The 11746-nt window shown below is 42.2% G+C and overlaps 1 protein-coding gene across 1 annotated transcript in view; it reads right to left on the reverse strand.

Annotated features, from left to right (window-relative positions):
* LOC119725506 (calcineurin-binding protein cabin-1-like) overlaps nucleotides 1-11746 on the reverse strand; it is a 52279-nt gene that overhangs the window by 37550 nt on the left and 2983 nt on the right. Inside the window, exons 3-12 of the mRNA XM_038196919.1 lie at nucleotides 11288-11368; nucleotides 8803-9369; nucleotides 7764-7844; nucleotides 6694-6807; nucleotides 5439-5570; nucleotides 4080-4260; nucleotides 3257-3310; nucleotides 2989-3064; nucleotides 1876-1924; nucleotides 170-279 (exon numbers count right to left, since the gene is read on the reverse strand). Of these exons, the coding sequence (XP_038052847.1) occupies nucleotides 170-279; nucleotides 1876-1924; nucleotides 2989-3064; nucleotides 3257-3310; nucleotides 4080-4260; nucleotides 5439-5570; nucleotides 6694-6807; nucleotides 7764-7844; nucleotides 8803-9369; nucleotides 11288-11368 (1445 nt within the window). The remainder of the gene's footprint in view (nucleotides 1-169; nucleotides 280-1875; nucleotides 1925-2988; nucleotides 3065-3256; nucleotides 3311-4079; nucleotides 4261-5438; nucleotides 5571-6693; nucleotides 6808-7763; nucleotides 7845-8802; nucleotides 9370-11287; nucleotides 11369-11746) is intronic.

An 11746-nucleotide genomic window follows, 5' to 3' on the forward strand; every position in this document is an offset into this window, starting at 1 on the left:
CACAAATATCAAACTGTATGACATATGAAACAGGTAATGTTTTTTGAGAAATTTGATCCGAACATTAAAAGCTTTAAGTGATATAAAAGCGAATTCGGAAACGAAGCTGAGCTTTGAAAAAGGGCGGTCAATGTCATCATTTAAAGTCTGGTGCTCGTTTAATACTCACGTGAACGATGCGAAGGAGGAAAACGGAGTCAGGAACTTGACCAGCGGTCTGGGTTCCCGCCTTCCCAGTGCACGTCTCTCCTTTCGCAGGGACAGAGCTTCCTTGATAATCTGTTGAATCGGAAATAAAAAAGCATGCAATGACGAGGTGTCCTGATTTCGATTGGAAAGTTCATTCTATTATTAGGCCAAAAAAAAAATACTCGGTCTCTGGTCAGCGCGCGTGTCAATTTTAATCATGCGCGTCAACTTTTTTTTTTTCTTCAAATTAACACGGAAGCTACAACAGCACCCTCTATTGCCGCGTCTCATCAAATTTTTGTACCAAGGAGCACCAAAGAATGGGGAAACTGCACCAAGGCAAATGATTAAGGGCACCAAGGCAAATTATGGAGGACACCAATGTATAATGAGGACACAAAAAAGCAAAATAGTACCCACCTTGTCTGTACAATACAAGCTTGAAAAAAAAAAGCTAGCAAAAAAAAAAAAACCGTGTCGCCGCATCAATTCCGGAAATTCGGTATGACCAGAGACCGACTATTTTTTTTTTTGGCCTTAAAGTTGAACTCCAATTGCTATATTCGAGAAATGATTTCCTCTTTAAAAGTATTTCTCTAGCAATACAAAAGTTATTGATTGAGTCGATTGCGATATCAACCAAAAAAGAAAATTTGGCCCATGATTATTGAATTAAAACTTTACAATTTCAAGTTATTGGCTGCCAGACAATAATTCTGTTCTAACAAGGTAGGCTGGTTCCCGACCCACAACCAGTATCCATAATGTACAGACCGGGAGCCAGTCTGCTCGCAAAGCGGATCTGTTTGTGCCCAACCTCGTCCCCAGGGTGTCGAGCAATACCCACCCACCACTAGCTGCTCTCTCACCCTAGTATTGGATCATTTGCATGTGCAAGATTTTTGAACACGTATGCAAATGAGGACTAGTCTGGTGCCTGCATGTGCGTTACATTAGCGCTTGTTTTTGTATGCGGTGTCTGGGGTAAAAACAGAGTCAATTCGTCGCAGCGCGAGCACGGCGTGAGTTACGAAAATACGATTTATTCAATTAAACTGTTACGATTTTATCGAAACAACATGCAGTATCACATTTCATGTTAATATGAACAAATTGGAAAGGAAATGAGTATTTTCGAGAAGGCGTGGACGAATGATCGCGAAAACACGTACTGCACGTTGTGAATAACAACACCAAGTACACGATAACATCCATTTCTAGCCAACTGAGGTATCGAATCAGGATACAGGAAGACAGTTTCCTATCCAGGGTTTACTATTGGAAACGCGGTTGGAAATAAAGTAAGCACTGGGGACGAGGTTGGCTTGTGCCCAAAACAAAATTTTTTTTTTTCAGAGGGTTGGAGAAAGGGGCAAAAAACGGCTATAACTGTCAACATTTTCAACTGTTAGTTTAGTTTTTAAAGGCACACATTCGCCCACAGTTTGCCAAAATGTAGCGTGTTTGATTGTTTTACTAACAGTATTTTGAGAGTCTGCAGTACACATACAATACAAGGCTTTCAACAAATGGAGCTTTTTAAACGATGGTTTTCAGTGAGATACTTCCACAATTACGAGGCAGTTTGAATAACTTGGGGCTAAATGAAGTACATGTACAGTCTTCTTAATATAACATAATCAACAAATAAAACAAAACAAACATAAAAATTGAAACTTGGCTCACCTTTTGTGCCTCCGATTTGTCTATCTGTGATGGATGAATGGCGTCTTGACTGCGGAACACAATGACACAAAGATGACTGTATTGTTAAAGTCAATCACAAGTCAATCACAAGTCTGTAACAAGTCAATCACAAGTCATCACAAGTCAATAACAAGTCAATCACAAGTCCATCACAAGTCAATCACAAGTCCATCACAAGTCCATCACAAGTCAATCACAAGTCAATCACAAGTCATCACAAGTCATCACAAGTCAATAACAAGTCAATCACAAGTCCATCACAAGTCCATCACAAGTCCATCACAAGTCCATCGCAAGTCATCACAAGTCAATAACAAGTCAATCACAAGTCAATCACAAGTTTATCACAAGTCAATCACAAGTCAATCACAAGTCAATCACAACTTTATCACAAGTCCATCACAAGTTCATCACAAGTTCATCACAAGTCAATCACAAGTCCATCACAAGTCCATCACAAGTCCAATCACAAGCCAAATCACAAGTCAGTCACAAGTCCATCACAAGTCTATAAAAAGTCATCATTCTCAAGCCACAATCTATTCAAACAAATCCCAACAAACCATTCCTTTGTCAATATTCATACCCTGTTACCTGTGAGCCGACTTGTGATTTGAATTGCAATTGACTTTGTGGTCGGCTTGTGATTGGATTGTGACTGCTTATGATTGACTTATGATTGAAGTAGTGATTGACTTACGATTTCAGTTGTGATTGATTTATGATTAGACTTGTGATTGACTTGTGACTGCCTTATGACTAACTTATGATTGACTTATGACATGACTTGTGACTGACTTGTAATTTGACTTGTGATGCACTTGTGATTTGACCTGTTTTTGCTGTGTTTATTTATTTCAAAAATGCTTCAAGGTTACTAGAAGATTCCTTTTTCTGTGGTTTCTGTCGAAAAAATATACAAAATACAAATGTATATGCAGCCAATTCTGTACACAGGTAAAACGTTATTGGCAGACATTCTTGTCCTGTTTACGCCATGTTAATGTATTCAAAACTGCCTCAAGATTACAAGGAAATTCTTTCTGTAATTTCTGTGGAACATTTAAAAGAATTCTGATAATTAATACATACCAATTCTTAAACAAGTTGTAACTGTCTTTCCTCAGTGAGGGTTGGTCCTTGAACATTTTCTCTCTCAGAACTACTCCTGGAAAAAACAAAATGATCAACACTTCAAATTCAAAACTCAACCAACACTTGTTTGAGAAATATTAAATGTAACCATATGTCTAAAACAACAGGGTTTTGAAGGTTTTTGTAGGATTTAGGAAGGTTTGCCACTATATGTATGGAATTTTTCATGGGGATAGAGAAAAGTTCCCAGCAAAAGTAAGTGTACCTTTTATGTACTTGCGATCCCGCTCCAAAGCTTGGCATATGTAGTACAAACAACCTGAAAATGAAAAAGGATTTTTTTAAAAAGAAGTAAGTCTGAGTAAACATGGTAAAGAGGATTGCCCAAAGACACACCATGTGGTCAGCGGTAGGATTTGAACCCTTGACCCTCTGACCTTGAGTCACAAGCCCTTACCACTAGGCCACACTGCCCCTCCTAATGTAGGCTTGTCACTTACTTGCATAGATGCCTCATGGTAGAGTGGCTTGCCCAAGGACACAACATGTGGCCAGCAGCAGGCTTCGAACCACAGCCCCTCTGGTCATGAGTCACAAGCCCTTACCAACATAGCCAAATTCCCCTTACAGAACTAGGCTTGCCAATCACATATTCTTACATAGTCCTCTCCTGGTAAAATGGAATGCCCAAGGACACAACATATGGCCCAGCAGAGGGATTCGAACCCCCATCCCTCTGATCATGAGCCAAAAGCCTCAAACCACTAGGCCACACTCCCTCTCCATAAATAGGCTTGTTACTTAAAGTGCATGGTAATCTTATGGTAAAATGGCTTGCCCAAGGACACAACATATGCCCAGCAGCAGGTTTCGAACCCTATCCCCTCTGATCATGAGCCAAAAGCCTTAACCACTAGGCCACACTCCCTCTCCATAAATAGGCTTGTTACTTAAAGTGCATAGATATCTTATGGTAAAATGGGGTGCCCAAGGACACAACATATGCCCAGCAGCAGGATTCGAACCCCAGCCCCTCTGATCATGAACCACAAGCTCTTACAACTAAGCCACACTCCCACTACACCTACCTGCGTAGTCGTTGAGCGCGTACTGCACAGTGCATAGATTGTCCAGACTAGGCCAGTGTTTTGGGCTACATTTTAAGGCCTGCATGAAGCTTAGCCGGGCCAGTGGTAGTTGGTAGAGGATGACGGCCATTGTGCCGATCCTGTACCACACTGTCACATCGGTCTCATCATAAGCTACAGCCTAGGGAAAAAAAAACCCAAGGATACATTTAGTCTGAACGCCACCTTAAAACTACCCTAGATTTTTTTTTTTGGCATCTTAGGAGCCTATTTACAATACACTGGCCAGTCATCACACTAAGGCAAGGGATACCACTCCATTTCAGCCTTCCAGTTTGACACAAGACCACTGAGCACCACAAAGCATCACAATGGTGCATTGAACATGCAAGAAGTATCCGCTCCGTTCACAAGTACCCCTTCACCAGCAAAGAAAGTACACTTGGGGGTGACCGAACCACGCCATCTTGCCCGACTGCAATATTTTGCCGCGAAACGCAGCCACTGCGCTGCGCGTGTAGTGTGCATAGTACAAATCCCCTGGTGTATGTAAGTGCGTCACACACAAGGAACAGTGCGCGCACATCAATTAACGAGCAAAATGTTTGTGTCCCGCCCATGGGACGTCGTTGCTATGTAAAAGGGCGCCCTCTTTTGTTGGCGCACGGAGCCCATAGAGCACACAATGTACATGCATAAAGAGGAAGTATAGTAAACTTGAATGCAAACTGAAATACTGGCAGAGCCAGTTGCAACGCATCATCAAGAATGGGTTCAGCAGGATTCCATGACAATTTTTTCTTCGGATATATAAACTCTCCATGACCCCTTGTAAAATCTGTGATTTTGCCGTGACTTTCCGTGATGGCTTTCAATTCGGGCGATTCACAATGCAGTGCGCCACCAAGAGTTTGCCATGGAGAGTTCGTTTTCCCAGTGCATTGTGGGAGATAGTTGAAAAGTTCGCAGCACGGGACATTTGAAATTGTTAGTTTTTCCTGTCAGTAGTTTCGTAACTGTATGATTCGAGTATATGTTTGCCCTTTTCTTTTTATTGAAATGGTGTTTTTTTGTAAGGCGGCAGAACGCTACGCCCCAATCTATTACAAATTAGCTCAAGTTGTCTACTGACACTCATTCAAATGGGCCGTGTTTTGTGGACCGTAAACTTGAAAAATGGACTCTCCATGGCAAACTCTTGGTGGCGCCCTGCATTGTGAATCGCCCGAATTCCAGGATTTTCCAGGATTTTTCCAGGATTTTTCTAGGATTTTTCCAGGATTTTTCCAGGATTTTTCCAGGATTTGTCCAGGATATTTCTGTGACTGTAGGAACCCTGTACGGACTTTTCCTTAATACCTCCAAGTAGTGCTCCATGGCCGCGTTGAGATCCTTCTTCTGGTACGCCATGCTGCCAAGGTTCTTGTAAGTCAAGTATTTCAGCATCAGTCCTGGGTTTCTCATTGTCTCGTTGTCTTCGGGAGGTTCAACCTGAAGACAAGACACATCAGAACAAACAATGCTATGATAGAGCTTGGTATCATTCGGGCATGCAACTGAGAATTAAAGCTATAGTCCATCATTTGCAGTCATCCGAAAAAGTAACTGGCGTATTATTGTTGAAAAAACATACTTGGTTGAAAGATAGTAAGTGGACTAAACTCCCTGTGAAATTAATCTTTCTGGCAAGCTTTCATTTTGAAGTTATCATCGAAAGAAGGCCTTTCCAACGGTGCGTCTTAAGACGCATCGTAGGAAAACTTAAATTAGTAGTTCGTTTTGTTATTCGGCGCAGCGCGCGCAAGCATTGGAACGACGCACAGATGCGCGCGGTTGCTATAATTCGTCGGATCAGTGCGAGACATCGCGTATAGCTGCAACCGGCTCAATTCAAAACATGATTGAGCAACTTTTTATTTGAAATTGAGATCCTAGAATGCTGTTTTACTCGGACTCTACAGCTGAAGCTGAGCTGAAACTTCATCAGGTTAGTTGTTCAGTATCCTTCATTAGATTTGGAACACTTTTGTTGCTTCAAACGAACAAAATGCACAAATTACAAATGATGGACTATATCTTTATGAAAAAAAACGAGGATATTCGAAACCACACAAGACTTTGTACAGTGTTTTTCAATTTATAATGGCATTCATGACAAGTAAACAACGAGGAAATCAGCGGCTCTGATGCATGCCTGATTATTGTCAAATTACCAGTGTAACCCTTTTGATACCGTGAATTATACTGCTTCTTTCTCACACTTACATCAGGGCACAAACAATGCTAATGGTTGCCAACATCGGGACCGACTGTTTGCCAAGTTGGTGAACATTAGGTGAAGCCACTCGGGTGCCATTTTGAGGGGCCTAAAACTTCATGTCGGTGTCAAATCCATGGCCCTGAACTGCAACAGTTGAAAGTAGCGGCCACCATATTGGTGGGACCAAAACAGTGACTCGCCAAGGCTTCGCTTGTTTGTGCACGGGGTTGGGCACATGCAAAATCTGGTCAGTACATAGAGATTGGTATGATCGAACCCTTCCGTGGTGTTCACAAGTGTTCACAAGTAGCGCCCTCTAGAGGCCATTGAATTGCCAATCTGTTTGCATCTCACCTCTGCTAGTAGCGGGATGCTCAACAGCTGTTGATACGTGGACTCTGCCTCTGCGTTGTTTTTCGCACGCTGCAGGTCCAGGGCTTTGTTGTACAAGCTGTAGGCCTCGGCTTCCTTTAAAGGGAATATACAACATTTGCAATCATCGAAAAATAAACCTACCAAGTTTTTACAAAATACCTTACTAGGATGTTGGTAAATGACAGTCTAAAGCATCCTGTAAAATTATGGCACCTGGTGTCAAGTCATTTTCAAGAAAATGGTATTTTTGTATACATTTCCAACGATGGTCGGCCGACCACCGTTGGAAAAACCTAACTATTTTTGAACTACAGCTCCAAATTAACAATTTTTTTTCAGTCCAAATTTTGTTTGCTTTTGGTTACATGTGCTTGAACGGGTGCAGGCCAGCTGGACTGGTTCCCTTACCTTACAATTTTCCGACATCTATAAATTGATCCATTTTATCTTTAGTGGAGTCAGGGAACCAGACTACTTAAACATTTTTGTTTTTCTTGGTTTTTCAAGCATTTTCGAACACAAAACTTCAAACATGTCAGTGTAACAATAATTTGATCTATTATACTAACCCCTCAAATAGTTCATTTCTGAAAATTACAGCAAAAGCCAATGATGTACATTCCCTTTAAACAAAAACCAAGAAAACATTGTCATTGCCATCGTATGTATGTACCAAATTCTATGCCAGAATCCTGTTTCAAAATTATAGCATGTTAGACACACTATGGCTGTACCACGGCTAAAGATGATGCCCGGTGCTCTTACAGAAAAAAAATTATGTATTTCTCCTTACAAAATATATCAAATTGTTTGAATAGAATACTCTTTTTCCCAATTATGGGTTTCTGCAACGGGCTAGAAAAGTGCACAAATGAAACTGCCCTACAAGAGCCGAATTATTGTCGAGCCATAAATAATTCAAATTTTGTAATGACACAATTTGATAACTCAACCGTTGGCGGTTTTTGTAGTTCAATGTTCTATTCGGGGTCAAGCTCAAAATCATGCGTTATATTTTTAGGAGCCTCCAACAAGACGAACAAACAGACCTGGGCTTCTTTGCTGATTTCCATTTCAACCTCGGACTCGCTGTCATCACTGCTGCTTTCGTTCAACGCCAGTATCTTCATCTGTGAGAATAGTAAACAAATTCGGGGGAAAAAACAGGAACGCAGATTAATAAGCATTGCCAAATTTCACAGAGTTGGTTTGCAGGATGTATTACTTCGCACATATCGGACCGGTACCAGTCACGAGCAATAAACATATTACGTTTTGGCTGGTAACCTGTTCTGTTAAGAGAATATTCTTTGTGCTTGGTTAATGGGATTATGGGGTCGGTGTCACTATGCAGGATAGTTTACCTCAATTTCCCATGCATCCACAAAGGAAATATATGCGGTGACTAAGGCTTCATTTACATGTAGTTTGAGGCTCAATATGGGCAAAGGTATCTTAACCCCAACTCCCTAGCATAATTTACTACGAACCATACCCATCCAGGCAAATTTCAACACCCACATGGGAAATCGTACACACACACTGTTGGACTCAGTTTCTGGAGGTACGCCAAACCCAATGTAAAAGACCATCAGTTTAGGGGTACTGCACCTATCCTAACAGCTTTCAACAACACCTGCTGTTAGGCTTTGATGGGTTGAGTTCGGTTAGGGTTAAGAGGAAGTCGGGTTGGCGTAGCGTTAATTTCCTTCCACAGCTATGGCCGGGTTCGATTCCCACCCGGACCACAAGTGGATTAGGTTTTCAGTCCCTACCTGATTCCGTGGGTTTCCTCAGAATATTCTTCTACGGTTTTCCTCCCACCTCTAAAACTGTCATTTCTTCTAACTGTCTCCTCTCTATAGGTTTCTTCAGGCTTGCGAGCTACAGTGCCTAGGGCACTTTAAAGGAATCTTGGTTTCATTACCAGTAATAAATATAATAGAAGTAAATACAAATAGTTATAAGTAGCGAACGACTGCTCTTGGGCATGTCAAAAGAGGCAAGACTTCAGGATTGTTGGCGTGCTGATTGGGGGTAATAAAACATTGTTTCATGCAACGGAAAATAAGTTCAACATCAACGTACCTTTGAAAAGCTCTCTTTCTCCGGTCTGTCGTTGAACCGTCCGGATATGCTCTCGCGTTGCGCCTGCGACCTTTGACCTGCGTTCCCCGAGAGACGGTCGCTCATGGCTTTCTTGGCGTCGCTGAACGCGACTCGGTGGTGGGACGGAATCCCCGGTGACCTCATTCGGTTTTCTTCCGTCGTTGCTGCTGTTGTTGTTACGGTCGTTCGCTTGGTTCCCGACGATGACAACCGTCGCCGGAACCCGCTAGCGCTTTCCTCCCCCAACTCGACCGTGCACCTCTGACCGAGTTGGGATGCGTCGCCCCCGGGGATTTGCTCCTTGGCCCTCGGCGCGCCGATTCCGGTTTGCGTTTCTGCGACATCGCGCCCCTTGGCTCCGATCCTGATCAACAGGGGATCTGGGGCGTCTGGAAACGCCGGTTCATTGGCTTGGCTTTCTTGGGTCGATCGCGGTGTCAGTGCGGGGAGCTTTCCCGACATGAGAAGAAGACGCTTCTTCAAGACGGCGGCAGCATCGTCAGGTCTCGCTCCATCTCCCTGGACCGTCTCTCCTTCCCCGAGTTCCTGGGAACATTAATTCTTAACGAGTTAGTCATGTAATTAAATAACTCTTGTCCTATTTAACACCGCACCACCCCTGCCCATTCCAATCCCACAAAACCCTCCAATTTTGCATTTATGCATACAGTCGACTCTCGTTAGTACAAACTCTGTAATAATACAAAATTCTGGTTATAACAAACATAAAGCCTTGGTCCCAACTGTGCATTTATATGCACAATGAATGGGACTGATGTTCCTCTTAATACAAAATTGTGATATAACAAACAATTTGGCTAGGTCCGAACAAGTTTGTTATAACGAGACTCGACTGTATTAATTTGGATAATTTTCAAATGTGTTTCAAATTGTTCTACATCTTGAGAAACCATCTCAACAAAAACAATAATTGGCTCGATTGCAACCTGATTGCCCCCCCCCCCCCACCCCCAATGAGAAATTCCACAAAGCCATCCCGGCAGTCAATTGAGTGACTGTTTTTAACAGTTGAGTGCTCCTTGTCTACATAAAGCAGGATTGACTGGCTGTGATTGATAAGCCAGCTGTACATACCGGTTACCTGCTTTTGTCTGGTTTTAACTAGTCACACTTCTTGCTAGAAATACGATCTGTTGGGGACTGTATTAGGCCGAGTAAAAAAAAAAAAAAAAGTTTCTCGTTCGGGTTTTTGAAAAATAGGAGGAAGAGGGGCTTTTAATTTTTTATTTTTTTATTTTTTTCAAGATGGCCACCATTTTAAAATTTCCTGCAACCGTTGGTCTTTCCACTGTTCAAAGACACTTTTAAAATGAAAGACAAGTTGGACAAGTGAACTGAACATATTTACAGTGTCCTTTAGTAATTAGAGTTGTATTGGTCTACAATGAACAGTTTTAGATGCATTTGCTTTAACCGCCAAAAGTCGCGAGCGAATTCTTTAAACACATGCTCCAGCGTGAGCTAGTCTCATACCGGTTGTATTCTGGCTTTGATGTCAGCATTTACCGCATACAGTACGGCAGACAGATTCCGGTTGAATTTTCAAACGACTGTAGTCTAAAACTATCAATAGACATACATGTACGTAGTCTGGTTCCCTAGACCTGACAATTATTCCTGACGTTCATGTCTCAGCCTCGACCCCATGGGCGCGTAGATTCATCAGGAATAGTCAGAATCTTTTGGTCTGGGAACCAAGTGGGTGAGTTGTTGTGAACTCGCCATGCTCGCACTGTCGCAGGGGTAGCGATCACACGTCGATATTATGTGGTGTACAAAGAGATCGACAGAGTCTATACTGAAAATTGCGACTCACATATTTCGCAAGTATTTATTTTCCGATGAATTTGTGGACTTTTTCAGTGTTTTTACTGCATTTTTCAAAAATAATTTAAAAAATCCAGGCGGCCTCCAAAAAGGAAGCGGGCGGGGACGAGAAACTTGTGTTTTTTTTTACTTTGCCTTAGCCTCTGTAGAATTATAAAAACATGGCAGGGGAAGAGGACTGATTTTGTGACTGTGACTGTTACATGTAAGACAGCAGGAGGCTTAACCCTAGCCACCCCAACTCCATCAAAATCCATCCCCCGTTTTGGTGGATTTGGGGGGACTTGGTCTAGGAGGCCTGGCGTGATTAAACACTGATGGAGTATGATGGACTTGGGCCTGATGGCCTAAAGCAGTGCTAGGGGTATCCGATTGATTTTGCCTAGCTTCCTGTACTGCTATTGTGATAAAAGCCATGTGAAGCAAGTCCATGAATGTCAACCAGTGCATCAGTGGTGGATTCCATTATGTCACGTACAGTTTTGTATTGGATGCACAGTGATTGATGGATTTTGATGGAATTGGTCCAGTTCCTAGTAAAAGACACTTGGGAGTTAGAGTTCAGCCTGTAACTAACTACACAGCCTCATATTTTACACACAAAAAAAATCTGTACCGTCACAGCAGGGAGTTTTCCAGAATTCAAGACATCGGCTGCAGGCCGTACATGTAGGTATTTAGCGGAAAATGAACAACTCTGGGGAGAATAAACAAAGAAGGCAATTACTTAGTTTGATAATTACTATAAAGTTAGGAAGTAAAAATCATTCACAATTGTGAAAACTGCATTAGGATAGATTTACTAGATTAAATCCAAATGGAGCAAACTTCTGACATTAGACCTAACTCTTCTCAATCGTCCAAAATCACCCAGTCGGTATTGGAGGATTTTGGAGGAGGGTAGTAATTATAATAATATAATAATAAAAATTTGGGAGGCTAATCATCCTTACTCACAGCTGTTATATATGCTGAATTTCAAAGGACGCGGCTAGAACGTGGTCGGGCCGCTGGCACGTAAAGGCGCCTATGGCTGCCGGCCACATCGACCCATATATGACCACGGAGCACAGCC

This window comes from Patiria miniata, unplaced genomic scaffold (assembly GCF_015706575.1).
Source record: "Patiria miniata isolate m_02_andy unplaced genomic scaffold, ASM1570657v1 HiC_scaffold_19, whole genome shotgun sequence".
Classification (NCBI taxonomy): Eukaryota; Metazoa; Echinodermata; class Asteroidea; order Valvatida; family Asterinidae; genus Patiria; species Patiria miniata.